General features: G+C 33.1%; 5 protein-coding genes and 1 long non-coding RNA gene across 9 annotated transcripts; 2 read left to right on the forward strand and 4 right to left on the reverse strand.

Annotated features, from left to right (window-relative positions):
* The first annotated feature begins 96 nt into the window (after positions 1–96).
* On the forward strand, positions 97–2277 carry LOC109598191 (probable RNA-binding protein CG14230). Its single transcript, XM_020014046.2, has 5 exons — positions 97–332; positions 389–1173; positions 1227–1462; positions 1519–1988; positions 2056–2277. Exons 1-5 carry the CDS (start codon positions 134–136, stop codon positions 2244–2246), a joined length of 1881 nt encoding a protein of 626 aa, XP_019869605.1. The 5' UTR covers positions 97–133; the 3' UTR covers positions 2247–2277.
* A 49-nt stretch (positions 2278–2326) lies between these two features.
* On the reverse strand, positions 2327–6196 carry LOC109598182 (inactive selenide, water dikinase-like protein). The gene is made up of 3 exons (XM_020014035.2): positions 6080–6196; positions 5309–6023; positions 2327–3691 (listed from the first exon to the last, which is right to left on the reverse strand). The coding sequence occupies exons 2-3, from the start codon at positions 5612–5614 to the stop codon at positions 2774–2776; spliced, it is 1224 nt and encodes a 407-aa protein (XP_019869594.2). The 5' UTR covers positions 5615–6023; positions 6080–6196; the 3' UTR covers positions 2327–2773.
* On the forward strand, positions 6173–9858 carry LOC109597366 (MAU2 chromatid cohesion factor homolog). Its single transcript, XM_020013030.2, has 11 exons — positions 6173–6273; positions 6329–6796; positions 6847–7026; positions 7080–7202; positions 7255–7383; positions 7435–7531; positions 7667–7831; positions 8743–8990; positions 9049–9254; positions 9343–9545; positions 9596–9858. The coding sequence occupies exons 2-11, from the start codon at positions 6572–6574 to the stop codon at positions 9775–9777; spliced, it is 1758 nt and encodes a 585-aa protein (XP_019868589.2). The 5' UTR covers positions 6173–6273; positions 6329–6571; the 3' UTR covers positions 9778–9858.
* Positions 9859–10075: 217 nt separating this feature from the next.
* LOC126264292 (uncharacterized) lies at positions 10076–10692 on the reverse strand. The gene is made up of 2 exons (XR_007547052.1): positions 10366–10692; positions 10076–10303 (listed from the first exon to the last, which is right to left on the reverse strand). It is a non-coding gene; the product is annotated as an uncharacterized LOC126264292 (long non-coding RNA).
* A 1496-nt stretch (positions 10693–12188) lies between these two features.
* Positions 12189–13605, reverse strand: LOC109597741 (dynein axonemal light chain 1-like). 4 transcript variants are annotated; one of them, XM_049961549.1, is made up of 4 exons: positions 13113–13605; positions 12866–13037; positions 12692–12803; positions 12189–12637 (listed from the first exon to the last, which is right to left on the reverse strand). In XM_049961549.1, exons 2-4 carry the CDS (start codon positions 13018–13020, stop codon positions 12293–12295), a joined length of 612 nt encoding a protein of 203 aa, XP_049817506.1. In that variant the 5' UTR covers positions 13021–13037; positions 13113–13605; the 3' UTR covers positions 12189–12292. The 4 variants fall into 4 exon arrangements, with proteins under 4 accessions (XP_049817506.1, XP_019869060.1, XP_049817507.1 ...); XM_020013501.2 differs by having other exon boundaries at positions 12189–12402; positions 12457–12637; positions 12866–13605; XM_049961550.1 differs by having other exon boundaries at positions 12189–12408; positions 12457–12637; positions 12866–13605.
* A 500-nt stretch (positions 13606–14105) lies between these two features.
* LOC109598380 (ATP-dependent RNA helicase vasa) lies at positions 14106–20796 on the reverse strand. The gene is made up of 9 exons (XM_020014277.2): positions 20545–20796; positions 20387–20441; positions 20119–20329; positions 17836–17949; positions 17638–17751; positions 17068–17382; positions 16382–17004; positions 16124–16316; positions 14106–15016 (listed from the first exon to the last, which is right to left on the reverse strand). The coding sequence occupies exons 2-9, from the start codon at positions 20423–20425 to the stop codon at positions 14499–14501; spliced, it is 2127 nt and encodes a 708-aa protein (XP_019869836.2). The 5' UTR covers positions 20426–20441; positions 20545–20796; the 3' UTR covers positions 14106–14498.

Below are 20796 nucleotides of genomic sequence, written 5' to 3' on the forward strand. Positions count from 1 at the left end.
CATGTATAAAATGAATTCATTCCATACATCATACACAGGTCCTCTATAATTATACAACAGCTCTGTACCCATGATTGGTACCATTGCATGTAACAAAAACATAACCTACAATTCCACACATGTTTGAAATAAAATGAGGTTGTTGGAGAAACGTATATTTATTAGTGATTTACCGGAAACAGTAACCCCGGACGAACTTAAAAATGCCTTCCAAGATTACGGAAATGTTAAGTCCACGGAAATTAAAGAAAGAAAGGAATTGGGACCTAAAAATTCTTCATTGTTTTTTGCTTATGTGAATATAGAAATTGATGATTTTAGTTTACAAAAATGTAAGTACGCAAGTTATTTTTATTTTTACCATTTTACAAAATAAATTGCTTTGTAGGCTTTAAAGATTTTAACAATAATGAATGGCATGGGCAATACGTTCAATTACAAATAGCTAGGGAAAGTTTTTTGGATCGATTAAAACGTGAAAGAGAAGAAAATCCCACAAAACAAGGCTCTTCTGTTACACACTCCTCAACAGAAGACTCCATAAAACCTATTGACCAACCAAAAATATTAGAAAAGCAAAATGAACAAAAATCAGAAAGTAGCGGTAGTGAAACAGAAATTGAAACAGAGAAACCTTTTAAAAACAATATTAACAAAAAAATTAAAAAGGAATCATCTGATTCCTCCAGTAGCGATTCAGAAGATGAAAAACCACCAATAAATAAAATTGGTCATAACAAACAACAAATTAAAAAGGAAACTTGTGAAAATAATGATGAACCTATGCTAGACAGTGATTTTGTAATAAAAAGTAATAAAGGAAAACAGTTAGGTAAAAATGGTCTAGTTATAGAATCTGTTGGTAAAGAACCCATTATTAAAATTGATTTATCTAAAAAGAAAACGGTGAATAATTCTGAAGCTAATCAAAAGAGATTGCAGTCAATGAATGAAATGAGAAAAGGATATAAGTCACAAAAATCCTTGATTTCTGCAGCTTTGGCTGGTGTTGATAAGAAAGTTAATAAAGTAATATTCGATGCCAATGAGAATGACACAAAGTTTAAAAAACCTGTTGAAAAAAAGAAGATACTTTTTGATGATGATGATGATGAAAAAGACTTATGTGAATTTAAGATTAAAGAACATTTTGAAGGTAAAAAAGGGCAAAAGGTATAATTTTGTAAAATCTTTTCTTATCATTGTCTAATCTTGTTAAATTTTAGTTATTAGAGTTGCAATCCAAATACAAAAACGACTCGAGATTTACGCTGGATGAAAGATTTCTGGAAGATGATCCTAAAGAAAGTGGTGAGGAAAATCAGGAGAATATGGTAAATGATGGAGATGACGAAACTAATTTAGAAGAAGAAAAACAGAAGGAATTTGAGATTTTAGGTGAAATTTTAGGGAAAACTATAGCTCCTAAAAATATTGCAAAAGTAAATGAAGTACAAGACAGGTAGTTGTCAGCTGAAAATAAATTAATAAGCAAGATATTTATTTAATAATTTGCAGGAAAAAAATGTTACGATTTGATCCAAGTCAACCAGATCATTCAAAATATGAACTACAAAATAACGAACCAAAAACCACTAAAAGGAAAAGAAAAGATTCTAATTCCGAGTTTAATGAAAAGAAAGCGCAAGAAACCCAACAACCTGAAGTATCCAAAGAAGTATTTTATAAGGTGACTGGTAATTTGAAAGATTCATTGAATGAAAAACAGGAGTTCAGTCTCTTAAGTATGTTTGGGAAAAACAGAACAGAGGAAGAGTCATTGGAAGAAGAGACTGTGAAACAGTTAAATCAAAACATTGTTGGACAGGATTCAAATCCATTTAAATATGATTCTTCAGATGATGAAGATGAAACTATTAATATTCCAAATAATAAAGAAGTAAAAGAAACTCCTTCAACTGAAAGGAAACAAGCTAGATTTTGGTCAGAAAGTTTTTTCTTCAAGGATGATGATTATAGATTACAGGGTAAGTTACACTTTCTACTTACCTCAATATACTTGCATATTTGTTAAAATAATATAATTATTTTTAGAGGGCTTTGATTTTGTTGAAAAAATTCAAACAGAGGAGAAAGGAGAGTTTACAAAATTGAGGAGGGATCTTAAGGAGATAGTTAGATCAAAAGTTAGAAATAACCAACGAAAAGATAAACCATTCAAAAAGAAGTTAGGTGGAAATAAAAAACGAAAAAATATAAGGATCAAGAAAGCTTTGAAAAGGTGATAAGTGTATAAAAATAAAGTTTTAAATTTTTCTCAGTTGTTTTTATTGTAGTTTTTAGTAATAAAAATAAAACATTGAAACATGGTTAAAGTATGTTTATTCTCAAGTGAAAATACAAACGTAAAACAAATATATAGAAGGGATCATAAAGAACAACATTATAACCACTAGATCTTTTAGATATATATCTTAAGTAGAAAAATAATCATTTGTTTTACTCAAATTACATGAGAATAAGGATACAATGTGAATTTTGTATTATATTGAAAAATCATATAAAATACAGTTATGAATTTATTCCTATACTTCTAATGACATATCAAACTAAAAATGAAGAACACATTTCTTTACAAAATAACCTACTTATTAATGAGAATCCAAATATTTAAATTTTTTTCTGGAATATAAGGTTACTTAAAAGCCAGATAAACTTTGCAGAAACAATATACAAGCATCGTAAATTATTACAACATAAGCAGTTATAAAATTAACCACTAGATATACTTGGAAAAAGTATTTAAATATAATTATTCTTTAGCTGGAACCTCAATTACTCGCGGCTTATCGATGATTCGGGCCGTTCTGTTGCCTTTCTCCACAATACCAATGATCCAAGCTTGGTACCCCTCTTGCTTCTCTATATCTTTGCAGTAGGCGGCTGCCTGTTCTCTGGGCAGGCAGATCAGTAGCCCTCCCGATGTCTCAGCCGAGTGTCCTTGCAAGAGTTGGAACATGTTTCCACACGCCTTTGCGACAGCTGCCATTTTCGCAATCACAGGCAAGTTGTGAATGACGAAGGAGACCTCATTCTTCTGATGGGAGGCCAGTGTCTGTGCATGTCCCAATAGACCAAAACCAGTTACGTCAGTTGCACCGTGAGCATTGTACTTGTGCATTAGACGGCTGGCTATGCGGTTTAGTCGGGCCATGGAATCCATGGCACGGTGGTAAGCTTTTCTGACGTCTTCCTCGCTCACAACCAGCTTGATGCGGTTCCAACGCTCCGGTTGGTCCAGCCATTGGTGGGCATTTACTGCTACTTGTGTGCCCAGAGGCTTTGTGAGCACTAGCACATCACCAACGACAGCATTGTCCGGAACGATGTACTCATTGGGCTGACACACCGTTGTCGCCACACCTCCAATCGTGCACCAGGGGTTCACCACTGTCTGGCCGCCAGTCACCGAAGTGTTGGCTTCCAACGCCGAATCCTTGAAACCCCGCATTATCAACGGAATGACGACGTCGCGTTCCTTCTCGGTCATCTTTGTACTAACGCCCAACAACATCAGCATGTTGTCGCATTCGGTTACACCCATGGCGTATAAGTCGCTCAACACGTTGGCGCACGCTATTTTGCCCATCATGTAGGGATCGTCCACCAAAGGGTAGAAGAAGTCCGTCGTCTGGACCAGGCACAAGCCACCATGTCTGAGCGGTGTCACCTACGAATAACAGAAGTGTTTCAATTAAAACTGGCATCTTAAGAATTAACAAGGGTTTATTTAAATAATATTATAACTCAAACTCAAAAACATACAGTATGGCCTGTTTGAAAGAGTAGGTATAGTATAATTATATTATAATCGACAAATTATTCAACAAACTAACTACTTGATTAAAAATAAATTCATAAAAAAGTATTTTTAATTTACCTACAGAATTATGAAAATGCATATTTTTGTATGAAATTTGGTGTACACCCACTCCAGGGGGTGCTTAATCCAGTGGTATAGATAAATTTTCTATAAAAAAAATTGCAAAAACCGTTATATTTTGTCTAATTTATAAATATGTTCATGCTTTACAATTGTTTAAAGTTTAAGTTTAAAAAGTTTATTAAAATCGGACACAAAATACAAATTTTATGGCGGTGTCCGTTTTCAAATGAGTCATCCTGTATGTAATTTGATTAATATATATATATATATATATATATATATATATATATATATATATATATATATATATATAACCATATTTTTTTTAACTTAAATAACTTAAGAGCCTTCATTCTCAGCATGACGGTTATCCCAGTTACTCCACAGAAATGATTCAACTAGTGGTTAAATTTAAATTTTAGTATTTTCAAATTAGATCAATAATAAAATTATATAAATAATGATTATTTTTGAAATTTAATATCAAAGTAAAAAATTCCATTATAAAAAATCAACAAGCTAAAAAATTAGGAATGTTTTTTCACAGATTGGTCAATAATTGAGTTTTATTAATGGACATCTTTGTTTTTGCTATAGAACAGGCTATTTACGACTAAATCAATTAATTTTTGATATATGTTAACTTTTTATTAGGTAGGGCTCTTCCCCTGAAGATCATTAAAAAATTCAAAAAATTAATGTATATTCTGGAACACATCATATATATTTTACTACAAAGGTAAGTGTTATAACAGCCTCTAAAAATCTAACAGAAGTTGTATTTAACTATAATAAAACTATACTAACTACTACTAACTATATATATATATATATATATATATATATATATATATATATATGTTTTAGTAATTTTTGGGTCACATGACTTGTTTCTGTTGACTGTTGGGAGCCATATTTTTGCTCATAAGCCTTATTGTTTTATCAAATAGTTACCATCATAAGAAAATAATGTAGAAATATATAGAGCTTTAAAAGACAATGACAAGTTAATTAAGAAACTTAACCAATAAGAAAAATTAACATTCAAGACATCAGTCCTCCCTTCAGTAAGAATTTGATTTTGCTTGAATAATATCATCAGATTGCTAGAACACAGTTCAGCAGTAAGAATTAGGTATTATAGGAATACTAAAGTGCATCTTTGTAAAAAATATAGGCGGGAAAAGCAACGACAGTATACACATACAGATAGAAGCACATGACAAATTAGAAAACAAAACTACAGGTGCCGGAACTTTTGGAAATCGAGCCCGTTTTGACGAATGTTTTGATAATAAGACCAGCAATATTGTAGAAGTCATCGGATGTAAGACAAAGAATGTTGTACATGTTTTGTTTATGTACGTCGACCAACTAGAAAATGAAACGAACAAAACCTACCGAACAATCGAGGCCGATTCCGATTCTGGGAATGGACATATGCATAAAATGAGCATGTTCGTGCTCCGCTGCGGCATTGTGGTCCTGTAGTAAACCTTCCACCAGCTTGTAGAGGACCTCTTGGGGCACTTTGCATCCGCGGCCTTTCAAATCCGCGAACCGCGTCAAACGGAAACTTGCCTCCAAGTCGTGGGCTAGCGGGTCGAAGGGCCGTCGCAGGGCCAGCGAATTTGGACTGCCGCCCAACTCCAGCTGTGCGGAGCCCAATGCATCCTGCTGCACACCTGCAACTAGGTAATCACCCATGCCGGCTTTTTGCGTGTAACTCCGTGAAAATACACTCGTACTACCGTGTTAAAAACACTGGCTCGGGAAGAGCGTTTCTCAAACAATCTCGCGACGCTTGCAAAATGGCGACTGTTCCTCTGCAAAAGGCAACCGATGCGCGTGCGCGGCCAAATAGCCCGCTCTCATTGGACGGACAGATCTGCGCACACAATGCAGGCAGTAATCAAAATTTTTCCAAATACACCACGAAACGGCACCCACCAACTGATTAATTCGAAAATTTACGACAATTTGCAAATGCCCACAATTAAAATACAATTGTCGACGCTTTATATCCCCTAAATTCACCCACTGATGAACCCTAACTCGTCTCGAATGGCAACGCTGCAATCAAACCTCTCGAACCGGTCGCAAATACAAAAGACACCTGAAATATAAAAGCAATAGATATAAGTCTTTAATTCGCAAGTCCTCGACCCCAACCTGATCCCACCAACGGTATCGCGAATTTCGCAATTTCCTAAACACCATTCAAACCCGGCGTAAATGGTGGGAAACTTCCACAAGACGAGTAGTAATTCATCGGCAACGTTGTCAAATCCATTGTCTCCTTTGATCGTTATTATTTACGAATATTTCCACAACAACATCCTAGCACAAACAAATAAATCGCACAAGTCTGAAAAACTTAACGATAAAACCCGATTTAGGGAATAATTAATCTGTTTCCAGGTCAACGGCAACGTTGCACTTTCGTTTGTAAACAATTCAGGTTATATCGTATTTAATCAAAACTTTGGTCAATTCTATCCGACAGAAAAACCGCAAAAATGTTTTAAATCCATCATCGACTGGCTATCCCACAACCTCCGACGTAATAATATCCAAAGAGTCCCTACTGGTTGGGCCAACACCAAAATGCTGAACTACTCGAATACTACTGGGCTACTACTGTGTTGAATCGAAAAAATTAGTATGGCATCGTCCCAGGATGCTTGGTACTTGTCTCTGCTGGGTCTGGCGGAGCACTTCAGAACCTCTAGTCCTCCAATGATCAAGTTATGCATCCAGTGTTTGCAGGCAGTCTTTAATTTCAAACCACCTCAAAGAGTCGAAGCCAGGACCCATTTACAATTGGGCAATATCCTTTTAACTCACACGAAGAATATAGACCTCGCGAAGACGCATCTAGAGCAGGCTGTACGCAAGTATAACAGTGCAATAGTGTGATTTTAATTATTTTGTTTTAGTGGCATCTATCACAGGCTATTAATTCTTTTGATGATGTTAAGTTTGAAGCTGCCAGTGTGTTGGCCGAGTTATATGAACAACAGGAAGACATTGCCCTCTCCAAACCTATTTTAAGGAAAGCTATTGAGTTATCACAGCACAATGTTTACTGGCATTGTAGATTAATTTTTCAATTAGCGGTAAGCTCTAACACTAACAGTCAAGTAACAGTAGTATATTTTCATATTTTTAGCAAATACATGCTTCAGAAAAGGACTATGCAGTTTCGAGTAGTTTATTAGGTGTTGGTGTGGATTATGCACACATATCAAATGCACTTTATACTCGATTATTGTTTTTACTTAGCAAAGGAATGGTAATATTTGTTATAATTGGACATCAGTTTGGCTGTAACAGATGTGTTTTAGTTGTTGTTGATTAGTAAGCAATTACAAGAAGTTCAACCTGTACTAAATCAAGCTGGACATTTAGTAGAAACTTGGACTGGCCCAGCTTATCAAAAAGAATATCTTAAAGTATATTACTTAGTCCTACAGGTATGTTAGATACAAATGAGACAATTAGTTTTTTAATTATTTGTATTTTAGGTATGCCATTATATTATGGCAGGACAGATAAAAAGTGTTAAACCTTGTCTTAAGCAGCTGCAGCAGAGCATTCAAACAATTATGGCTACTGAAGATGGTGAGCTTATACTGTTTGTGTTTCTAAGTATCATTTTCCAATTGATAAAACTAATTCTTCAAAATATGTTGTAAACACAAAAATATTTTTAAGTATAAGTAAGTAAATAAATTTCACCAAAATTTTATATTTTAGTGTTTACTGGACCAAGTGCTGGAGACATGTTTATTTGGATGCCAAAGGAACATTTGTATGTTCTGGTGTATCTTGTAACTGTGATGCATAGTATGCAAGCAGGGTATATGGAAAAAGCTCAAAAATATACTGATAAGGCATTAATGCAGATAGAAAAGTTAAAAAGTAAGTAGTTTTAATTTTCTGTATGCCAAATTAGTTTTTTAATTTCTCAGCTGTAATGTTAGCAAAATGTTCCTCATATGATTCTAATAAGTTATAATATTGTTTAATGTATTTTATATTAAGGAAAAATATCATGATTATTTTGTATGTTCAAACCTTTTAACATTATTTCAATACTACATTTTAATTTTTTGTACTTGTTTTAAAACTGAATAATAATTTTTAATATCTAAACAAAATAATTTGAAAATTAGTTGGTAAGCATTAAATCATAAAATCTTGTCTTGTATATTCTTTGTGACATCAAGAGCTAATGTGGAAGATTAAATTCATTGAACAGGAATTCGAAATATGAATTGACATATGTACCTTTTCCTCTCTGAAAAGATAAATATTTATTTAAAAATTAAGCATTCAGAGTAATTGTTCAGAGTGGCGTTCGTTTTATTGAATACACCATTCAGCACAACGAATTGTGGATTTGTGACACTTCATATTTTGAATGTTAAGACACATATATGCCAGGCAATTACATATAAGAGAAATGTTTGGATTAAAACATGACTTAATCTTGTACATTTCATCCTCTTTTTCAAAAATATTTCCCATTACAAATATTTATAAGTATCGTTTCGATAATATAATATTTCTGCCTGAAAGAACAAAAGTAAAAAGAAATAAATTGATTACTTACATTACAAAGTTGTTTGGTGTATTTTTAATAAATGTAAAAGATGACTACCAGTTATTAAGGAAATTTCGAAATCTATTATTGATAAGTTGTACTATTATATAACGCTCTGAATTGTACAATTTGCACTATAAATTCATAAAAAAATGGATATTGAACATTTTTATATAATAAAATTCTTATTTAAGAGTTATTTCTAAATTGCTTTTTAATCTTTCAGTTGTGGACAACAAACCAATCCTGTCGGTTTTCCAGCTTATGCTGCTTGAGCACATTATAATGTGCCGATTGGTGATGGGAAACAAAACCCAGGCTCTCCAGGAAATATCCGCTGCGGCAACTCTGTGTCGCCAAAGTCCAAAATTGCTGGAGAGGCACGGGCCCCAGTTGCACACTTTACTCGGCCTTTTCTCTATGAGCATGAACTCCATGGAGGCGGCCGAAGCCCAGTTCACCGCCGCACTGAGTGTAAATTAATATCATCCGAGCATTTTTCATTATTAATGACAAATTCATGTTTGTTTAGTCGTCCCAAGATCGTGAACTGTGGACTTTTGCCAACCTCAACCTAGCAATAGTGTACTTAAGGGGCAAAAGGGAGGCCGATTTTAACGCGCTGCACGACAGAATCAATCCGGAGAATTTACCTTCACACTCGCACAGTTTAAGGGCAGCAGCGTACTATGTGCAAGGACTCCAGGCCTTCTTCCAGGGGAAATACAATGAAGCGAAGTACGTTCATAATATTGAATGCATATTGTGTTTATATTTTTAATTCTTTTTTAATATATTTCATTTACATTATTAATATCACTTTCAGGAGATATTTAAGGGAAACATTAAAAATGGCAAATTCAGAAGATTTAAACAGACTGACTTCGTGTTCTCTCGTATTGTTAGGACACATATTTCTTTCACTTGGTAATAGCAGAGAAAGTATGAACATGGTTACACCTGCCATGCAACTTGCTAGCAAAATACCCGATGTTCATGTACAACTATGGGCTTCTGCAATTTTAAAAGGTAAAATATTTTCACAACTTTTAATAGGATCTACAAATTTGGTTTTACAGACCTGTATCGAATTTGTGGCGATAACCAGCGAGAAAATGAAGCCTTACAACGCCACATGAATTTCTCGTCGATGTTATTGAACGACCACTTCCAGGCTTCTCTAATGCCCGAGCACAGTTTAATAACGTGGACTCAGGGTAAACTTCCCAATGCGGCTGCCCCATCAAATGTTCTTTTGTAATTGGATACGTGTCATTGAATGCTAATCATTAAATTATTTTTATACTTATTATATTTACGAAATAAAGTATAAATATTTTAACAGTGTGTTTTACTTGTTATTATTTTTAATGGTTCATTTTATGATTTAAATGACTGAAATAAAATAGAAAATAAAACTTCCTTGAACACATACTGCCTACAATTATATACAATGATAAAACTTGTGTATTTGACAGGTGTCGATGCCGGAAAATTAATGAAATCGTACGAAAGTTTAGTCAAGTGACAAACGTAAAGTAGGGTTTGGAAAAATAAAATCAGTATATGAAAGGTTTATTTATTTCAAAACGTTCATAAACTTCAAATTCATTTTCTGTGTTTATACTATAAACTGAAAATCTATTTTTTTCTTTGTTCTTATTTCGTTTAAGTAAATAAATAAAAAAAATAAATATTGCAACAAGTAAGTAAAAGGATATAACAGAGACTACGGGAACAAACAATAACTCATCTTTGACTGTACGCAAACTCTTCTTCACCGATAGCTAAAATATTGAATGTATTAAAATTAAAAGTACTCATAATGTAAAATAAAACGGTTACTTACACCATATATTAGAATGTCTAATGTGTTGTTACTGCTCATTATATAAGTATGGACACTACTTTATTATTTATAATATACATCCAGTTAACGGTAAAAATGTAGTAAATAACTACAATGAGGAAAATGTTGTCCTTATCCAAATCACTCGTGATAAGTGATATCTCAACAAATAAAATTTTTAGTATATTTGTATAGAATTTCACATCTATCCGGTGAATGTATTACATCTATTTGCGTTTACCCTAAACATTATAAATCTTATGTGTGACATAAGACATTCAAAATGGGAAACACATTTTCAGACCCATATCATTAGCCCATTCCCTAAAATCGTCTAGCAGTTGTTGCTAGTTGGAAAATGAACAAACAGATAATTGCAGATACAACAAAAAAAATCTTGTTTTATTTAGAATTATTCACAATTTATTATTAGTATTCGCAGAATACACATTATGTATTTATTTTTTTCTTATCTTCTCTGGATTTCTAAAGATTTTGTTTAGAAAATGAGTTGTTGCGGTAATGTACCAGGTTCTATTCTGTTCCCATCTTTAAAAAACCAAATGATAAGATAAATAAATAAAATAGTTTCTTATACCCACTTAAATTGATTACGTACGTAAATAGTAATAAGTATAAGCTTATTAAGTTATTACAAAATTATATCAGATATTTGGAAAATACTGTTACTATGGACGAGGTATATATATATATATATATATATATATATATATATATACACATATACATATACCGTATGAAAAATGCTCTTCGTGTCTGGATGTTGTAAGAGATGGATGCACGACAAAGAGAGAAAAGTTTTGCCCGGTAGTAAGAATCCCTACTCTCAGAGACAATGCGCCGTGCTGGTGCGCGCCGGCGCACAATGTAAATTAATCTTTGCGAATGCATTTAGTAACTCTCCGTATGCGTAGGGATGTAGTTCGAGTTCTTCGGATGCTCCATTTAAATTCCGTAACTTTGTATAATTTTCAATCTGTAAAATGAAATATTTTTTGAGGGTATATCAAAAACAAAAATAAGTATTCTAAAAATAAACTACTTTTTTCAAAATAAAAATGTATCCCAAAAATTAAATAAAATTACTAAAAACAACGTCTGCGGAGACGAACCGCATGCTAAACGCAGCAAAACCAAATGATCCCCTCCAGTCAGTTCGGCCCGCCCACATAATTGCATGTATATCTTTCCTTTTTGTTTACAAAGGGGTATTGATGTTCCGTCTCAATATGCGAGTAGACACGCTCATCATTTTTGATACGGTATATGAAAATTTGAGCCCGATTCGATCAAATCCGACCATTTGAGAATTTTGTGAAATTTGAAAGAAGTCAATTTTTTAATTTAGCTTTTATATAACTCAGAAATTCCGTTCAAACGACATTCTTCTCTAAGAGAAGCTTTTAAGTCAAAAATAGATATTAGCATTAAATTCATTTCTGGCTTAGCTCGAAACTTACAACTAAACCACTGCACTAGCAAAATTTTACCTGTTTTCAAAATGCAGTCAAATCTACAGCTTCCAAAGTATAAGGCTAAATAACTGCTGTTATTTTTTGTGTTCTGTTGATATTTGTTCATTTTTTCCTTAATTGTCTCGTTATTATGTGGCTATCCAATGCTCATCGAATTTTTAAAAATCACTATTTTTACATGACTGTAACTTTTTTCTGGGAACTTTGATTTCCTTCAAATTTTCAGGGAAGTTACTCTATTATCTTCCCAAGCCCTAATTTCAAATATGGTAATAATAATAATAATAATAAATTTATTTATTTATTTATTTATGTATTTAATAAGACTGTAAATACCAGATTACATGTAAGATAACTCTGACGAACTTATATGATAAAATCTGGATAGTTTGTTTCTACATACATACAACAATTTTAGAAGTGTTCATATTTTACATGTCACGTAATACTGGTTCCCCATCTAATTTTTTCAAATTCGGTAGTCTCCTTGCCGCCTCCACTTTCCACGTTGATTCTTCATAATTTTCATATAGCGGATTTCCTTGAACTGAATATAATGCAACAGAAAAAAACAAAGTAAAATACAATAACTTACCGACAAATAATAGATCCTCTAATTGAGGTAATTCGTTTAACTTCATAAATTCTGGCCACTCTTTGATCAAATTGTTACTTATGTATAATACTTTAAGTTTTTTTAACATTTGCACTCCTTTCACTTTTTCAATGTAATTATACGAAATCCACAACTGTTCTAATGTATCTCCCAGACTTTCCTGAAGTAAGTTACTTGAAAAAAAGTATAATATTTAAAATTCAATTTTAGTTACCAATCCAGAGAATGATTTGATGTAATTTCTACTAAGTGACAATATTTTTAAGTTTTTCAAAGCACTAATTCCCGCAATTTTTTCTATCATATTAGTAGATAAGCTCAGTTTTCTGTAAATAAATAATGTTGCGGATTCAGCAAATCTGGTATTTTGCCAGTTTTATTTACCTACTGGCAGTTAGTTAGGGCAGACAAAGTGTTGTCCATTTTTTCAATTGGTGGCCACTGGAACTGAAAACCGACTTCGGGAGCTTCGGATATGTTCTTACCCGGATGCCTTTCTTCCCATTTTTTTATTGCATCCTTAATGGTGGTGGCTTTTGACATAGTATACGCATAGCACGCTGTCAACACAACCAGGGAGTAGAACGGACACCCGAAGGATTCATTTGTATTGATTTAACTTTTAAATACGTTACCATGGGGAATTAGAAAGAAGCCAACGTCTTGTATCTGGTAAATACGTTATCTCTTTCTCCTGCTCATGTTGCATTTCAATGTTATGGACTTTTTTTGATCAACAACTTTATTCAGACACTTTTTTAGCTACTTTTAAAAAAATTGTCACCTTTAAATTCATCCACATATAGTTTCGAATTTCTTGATTAGCAATTTTTAAGTAAAAATTCATTTATTCAAACTTGCTGCAGTTATAACTGGACAAATCATGCGATCGATTAAATATTTTTTTGTTTATTTTGTATAATGACCGTCCAATTTTTCGATTGATTAAAAAATGTAAGTATATAAAACATATTTCAATATTCTATACTTTTTTATATTGTTTATCACACATCTTATAAACGAAGGTAATATAACTACAAACTCACATATTAATTTGATTTAGTTGGGCAATGAAACGCAATAACTAATATTCCAGTTTCATGGATTTTTATGCATTATGATCTGAAGTGTCTTCTCTGTTGGCCAGCATTAAGACCAGATATAAATGGAATTGAAATCTTATGAAACTTAAGCCTCGTTTAAAACATTAAAAATCATCAAATTTAGATTCATTGTGGTTATTAATTGAAGAGTCGTCAAATTCAATTTCAAACGATCGTTGTCGACATCTCGGTGAATCTATGTTTCGTCATTTACAGACAAACAGACAAAGGGTGCTCAACAAAATATAAATAATTTAAGTCATGTATAAATTATTCAATAAATATATTTTTTGAATGTGTGCTATTCCTGTGATCAGCCACATTGAATAATTGTAAAAAGAAGTGTAATTAATTTAAATAAAATAAAAAATATTTTGGCCGGATTTAATTAGAGGTGATTTTTTCTAATTAACATTAAATAATAAGTCTCTGACCACCATGTTATAATTTGGTAAAGAAATGGTTGGAATTCATCAAGAATGAATGAGGAAAAATGAAGATTAATGTCTTTATTAAAACTTCCAGTTATATAAAATGTTTTATTTTTTTTATAGGAATGTATATCTCACATATAACATCAGTACACATTTAACATACCATATAACTCGCCTTTAACTAACAAATAAGTATCACAGATTTGTTATATGGCGAAATGAAAACAACATAAACTTTTATAATTTCTGATAAAAAAACTGAGAACATCAAACTTAATAATTTTGTTTTTATAACAAAACAAATCGTACTCATTTATCAAGATGGAAAAATATATATTTATATAAATTTAGCAAAAATAACCAGTTTGTATTGTATCTTCTAAATGAGTACGTACGTCTCTTAATAAGACATTTACTAATATTGAACTCATAAAAATTGAACTTAGAAGTGTAACTAAAAAAATAATCTTATAGTAACCAAGCTTTACCATTCGTCTAGACTTGGTACATGAGAATCAGTATTACGACCATAGTCGTTTCCTCTCACGTCTCGGCCACCGAACGCATCAGATGAACCGCCGCTGTAGCCTCCTCCGCTTAAAAAGTCGGGGACAGTAATTCCGCCTTGTTCTAAAATCTTCGACAGAGGTCCGGCGAGATTGGAATCTACATCGGGATCGTAGAAACTAGTTGCTTTACCGCGATTTCCGACCCGACCAGTTCTGCCAATGCGGTGTACGTATTCGTCGATGCTTTTGGGTAAGTCGTAATTAATTACGTGTTGGACACCTTCAATATCCAGACCTCTCGCGGCCACACCGGTCGCCACCAAAATGTTTCTAATGCCTTCCTTGAAATCCCTCAACGCCTGTTCGCGTTCTCTTTGGAATCTGCTGCCGTGCATACAGGTCGTTTGAATATCATTTTCGCTGAGCATTGTCGCTAGGAAGTCAGCGTTACGTTTTGTTTCAACGAAAACAACTGTTTTTTCTTTGCCACCCGCTGTAAGAAATAATCATTTAAAGATGGGAATACCGGTTCCACAAAAATCGCCCGCTCCACGAAAATACCGCGACAAAATAACGTTATTTTGTGGAGCGTTATTTTTATAACTATATCGTCTCCGAGTTCGACAGCATGTCGCGACTCGCGATGCGTTGTCGTATAATTGTATAATTAGTTTCATTAATAAAAACTATTATTCTAATAATAATAATAATTAACAAACAATTACAAGAAAATTAAATAATATATAGCAGTGGTGGCTACTTACATGTTTTTATTCTCTAAAATGAATATATCCTGATATTTGTGTGCAAGTATGTCTCGAATATTTCTATTTGGTTGTAACATTCGGTCATGCGCTTTATGTCGGATTATTGTTTAAATGCTGAGGCGTGCCTCTGGCCAATGAGAACTTCAAATATTGACACAAACAATGTTCCCGAACATTGTCGATTTTTCAATGTGTTTGGTCGATTCAATTGTGGAAAGGTTTTTAATACTACATCTCTTATTTATTACGATATGACGTCAACCAATGATAACACAAAAGAATTTATTACCAATTTCTAATTGGTACAGTACGGTACAAACAACCGCAGATTTACTATATCTTGGGACTATAAATTTGATTAGCTAACGTGAAGTACTATAATGAATAAATTATTTTGTTGGGCATATCCTTTATTTTCAAAGGATAGTCAAGATATCGATAGAAAAGAAAATTTTATGACAGAAGCACTGATCATTTGAATTGTATTGTATATGTAATATGCCTCACCAGACTCAAACTTCACGAGCCGCCACTCAATAAGAATATAGTATTTTTATAATACTACATAGAACAACAACAGTAAATTATAATTTTAACAGTACACATAAAATCAAATAGGGGTAAGATATAGTTGTTACAATGATCATTATTGTTTATAAAAATAATGACTGCTTTGTTTAGACAACTATAAAAATTCTTGACCAGTCTTGACAATTATCAATGATACATTTCATCATCACATCAGTGAGCTATGCGAACTAAATAATTTAAGTCTTTGTTAATAATACATATTCAATATTCTACTTCTAAAAAATTAATTAATTAATACTTACACTCTTTAAGCATATCAATCAATTTGGACCTCTTATCGAATTTTGACACCTGATAGAAAAATTGTTCGACATCAGTTGACGCACTGCCCACTATTCCTACTGCTACAAATATATAATTGTGCAAAAATTTCCCAGCCAAAACCTGAATCTCTTCTGGAAAAGTAGCGGAGAACATCAATGTCTGTCTTGTGCCCTAGAAATACAAAATATGTACTTTAATGGTGTGGGAGAAGAGTATCAACAAAAATTAAATCTTACAGTAGTCGTCATGGTCTCGTGGCTTAGCATCTCTTCGACAGTTGGTAAAAATCCCATGTCCAGCATACGATCGGCCTCATCCAGAACGAAATATTTACACGAGGCAAAAGATACATGCTTTCGGCTAACAAAGTCATTTATACGACCAGGAGTTGCAACTAATATGTGGCAACCATTGGTCACACGATTTTTTTGATGGTTCACCGACGTGCCGCCGTAACATAATTCAACTTTAACAATGGTGTTCAGAGAAAATTTTCTGGCTTGATCGTATATTTGGATAGCCAGTTCCCTTGTTGGAGAGATTATTATCACATTTGGTTCTGCTGTAGTCCCGTCAGTAATAGGCGATGATGATTCTTCCATCATTTTGTTAATAATGGGAAGGAGAAAAGCGGCGGTCTTTCCGGATCCCGTTTGGGCGCAGCCCATCAGGTCCCTGCCACTGCTAATAATAGGTATCGCGTGTTTTTGGATTGGAGTGGGTTTTTTGTAGCCGGATTTTGCGACATTCTCTTGCAAAAGGGGTCTAAGCCCAGAACTTTCGAACGATTCAATTTTTTCGGGCACATTCTCCCCGGAAACGTTAACCTCAGTGTCGGTTAATTTCATAAAGTTTACACCTACAAGAAAAATATATAACCCGATTGAAAATCATATAATCTTCAACATTGATTTACGCTTACCCAAAGAGATGGTGGATGTGAAAAGATCGTCGCCTTCGATCTGTTCTACTGGCACATACACTTCACGTTTCTTTTCTTCGCCATTTTCATTGCTGTTATGGCCACCACGACCTCTTCCAGCACCTCGACCCATACCACGACCCATGCCTCGACCTCGTCCACTTCCACCGCCTTCTTCCCAAGCGTTTTCGTTGCCCTGGCCGCCACCGCAGCCCCAAGAGTTGTCGCCGCCACAGACGCCCCATGAATTTTCGGCGTTCCCGCTTCCCCAATTGTCGCCACTATTAGCGCGACCTCCTCTGCCACGATCTAGTGCTAAATATGCAATCAAAAACATTAAATATCCATAAACTGGTAAAAATATTAATTCTCTTAAAGTCTACTTTTTCCATGATTAAAAAACCATACCAACCAATTATGTGTCAAATGAAATGACAACAACATAATTTTAGGTAATACTGTTTCTGGAATGACTAAAGAAATGTAAGAAGTTGTAAATAATAACTTTTTACTGAACGGAACTTTAATTTTTAATATGTTAAGTCATCTATATATTATATAAAGAGTTACCTCCGCCTCTAAGTCTCCACCTTACACCTTCTTCGTTTCTTCCACTCCACCCATCATCATCGCTACGGAATTTATCGCGGCTGCCACCGTGATTAAAACCTCGACCTCTACCTCCTCCAACAAAATAAATCAACATCTTATTTTTTTTACGTCAAGTTTTTGAAAATACATATATTAATAAGCAGTAATTTAATTTACCTCCCCTACCACCTCTTCCACCTCTAACGCCTCTACCTCCGCCGCTGCCTCCGCTTCCCCAACTATCGTTTCCTTCGTCCTCACTTTCATTGTGAGGATTTCCCCAGCCTCCACCTGGAAGTTATAAAATAAACGATAAATCGATAAATATTGTAGTTTAAAGCGAATGAAATAATATACAGTGATGGCAACAGAAATAGTACAGTAACTTCATAATAGAATTTAATTAAATTTTTTTAAATACAAAAAAATATGTATTTATACGCTTTCTTTACCATTCTACAATACTCTTAATAGTAAGAAGAGGGAATTAATAATTAATATAAAACAAGTTGCTCCCGAAAATGGTTTACAATGTTATTAACAATTAGGAAACAACACAATTAATTGAAAATATTTTAAGAAAACGTCCTAATAAAGAACTACTTTTATAAAGAGAAAAATTGAAAGAATCAGTACACGAAATCCTTTCTTGTCTAGGCAAATAGAAGATGAATCATACAATTTCAGTGTGTCTAGTAGATCAGACGTCGACTGATTGAACGAAACCTTTAGCCTAAAAGTTTTAGGTAAAGAAACCCTTGATATCAAAAAAAGAATGTTCAAACAAAATTAAAATTTGTACAAAAATGGATATTGGAGTGATGACTGATGAAGTTCAATAGAAAATGATTAATATGTTCCTCGCAGTCCAAATATAATAAGGATCTTATATACGCTATAAAAACTTTGAAACTCGCTAGAGGAAACGTTTTGGGGTTCCTCTTTTTTTGGCATGGTGTAGGACCATGGAGAAAATTATTGCTAAAATGGGCAGTTTCAAGTATTAAGATATCAAGAGAGATGTAATAGAACTATGTTCCAATGATAATTTACCAGTTACATAGATTTTTATGCATTATAACCAGTTCTTAATTGGCCACTATAAAGACTAGATTCTAAATCCAATTAAAATGATTAATTACATTAATTAAATATTTTTATGTGATATTTGGTTTAATTTTAAAGTAATATTGTTTAACCAAATTTAAAATTGAAATTAGTACGAAAAATGTCTTTCTTATATTCTGATAAGTTCAAGTAAGTGACAAAATGACAAGGCTTTATTGTATTTAGTGAAAAAAAAACTACTTATATGATTTAATTTTAAAAAAAAATAATGGATTATATGGAATTTATTTTTTTTTTTATTATTAATTCCTAATCCCGAAAACTTTTTGTTGTTAATTTAAACAGCCAAATAGCTAAATAGATCAACTTTGGTTATGGATTTTATATCTAATTAATAAGAGTTTACTGAAAGGAACGTTAACTTTGATACAAAACCTTTTGATATTTTTATTTAAACCTTTTATAATGTTGACATTGTTAAACATTAACAAAAATATCAATCACTAACTTAAAAAGACGGATAGATACAAATATTGACACCCTAAGAGAGCAGTAAATTTAAACCACTTGACGCCACAATTCATAAAATTTATTGGGGTACATCTGTTCACTTAAAGAGGGTTCTATAAATCTGTCACTTACTTGATGTATTATAGCACTCTTTAAATATGAAAAATAAACTACTTATAGCAAATGAAGGTCTTACCATAAACAATATTAAGTTAAATATAGTATATTTTAGGCACAATCAAAGGAACAATAGACAAAAATTACAATATACAAATGAAAAATAAATAATATGATTAATTATTTCAGAATTGTTTCAGATTTATTATTAATTGTTAGTTTTTTGATACAAAAAGGCCATTAAATAATGAATACAGTGAATACTGTAAATATAAACTGTATTGCTTACAAATTATTCTGTTTCTTAAGATTGTCTTACTAGACATAAATTTATCTTGTTTAAAAATTGTTTAATTTGAATGGTACCTTTCATTGACATTTATATAAAAATTCTTCATATAATTATTTATTAGTTTTAAAACAAATAATGTAGTGAACATATTTATTGTTTATTTGTTGTTTTATTTTTTCTAACTCTAAATTAAAAAGTCTAATCAGACACAAATTTATCCTGCTTACAAGGAGAGGGAAATAACTTTGTAATATTGAATTACAAAACTCTACAAAATTTGACAATTTTCTAATCAACGTGCTTTCAAAATAGTTCCAAAGCTATATAAAATTAAATACTTTTATTGTGTGTGAGGTAATTTCTTTAATATTTCATAATCAAACATTGAATACTTTTAAATCACATGAACTCTGCAATCTAATAATGCTATTGTATTATTAAATTAATATGTATAGTTTTAATGTCAGTCATACCTGATGGATATTGTGGTCTGTAGCTGCCTGATCGTCCACCTCTTATGTTCTTCTGAATGGTCTGAAGATCTACATTACACCATTCACTGTCATCTTCAGCACTCTGATTGCTGCTTCTCACTGGCCATGATGGAGATTTATCCCCAGTCACAGCCCTGAAACCCCTGCCAGCAGTGAATGTTGTGCCACCATCAGTTGCAACCCCAGAAGGCTGAAACATAAATAAAATGAAATAAAATGCAAAAGACGGATGAAACATGAAACGTACAGTAGAGTTGTCCTCGAAGTTGTCCCAATCGTCGCTCATGTTGAATCACCCGAAACTAAAATGAAAATGCATTATTAACAAACTGTGACAGGAGTGCAACAAAGGAAATTAACACGTGCTGTTGCGTTTCAAGGACCTTGACGAAGAACTGCACTTACGGACTTGGTTGTTAGAAGAGCTCCCGGTGTTGTGACCCGTGCCTGCGGTTTCCTATTGGAACCTATGGATTCTGTGGACTGACACTCAAAATCATACACGACACAATTCGCCGCGCACAACAGCCCGGACACAAACAGAATCTACCGGCAAAGTGGTGGTGGAAGCAGCATCGGTGACTTCAAACTCGAGAACTGTCAATTGCTGCAAAATAGCGCCAAAACCTTGCAGAGACAACCGGGAGATTTAAAACT

Source organism: Aethina tumida, chromosome 1 (assembly GCF_024364675.1).
Source record: "Aethina tumida isolate Nest 87 chromosome 1, icAetTumi1.1, whole genome shotgun sequence".
Classification (NCBI taxonomy): domain Eukaryota; kingdom Metazoa; phylum Arthropoda; class Insecta; order Coleoptera; family Nitidulidae; genus Aethina; species Aethina tumida.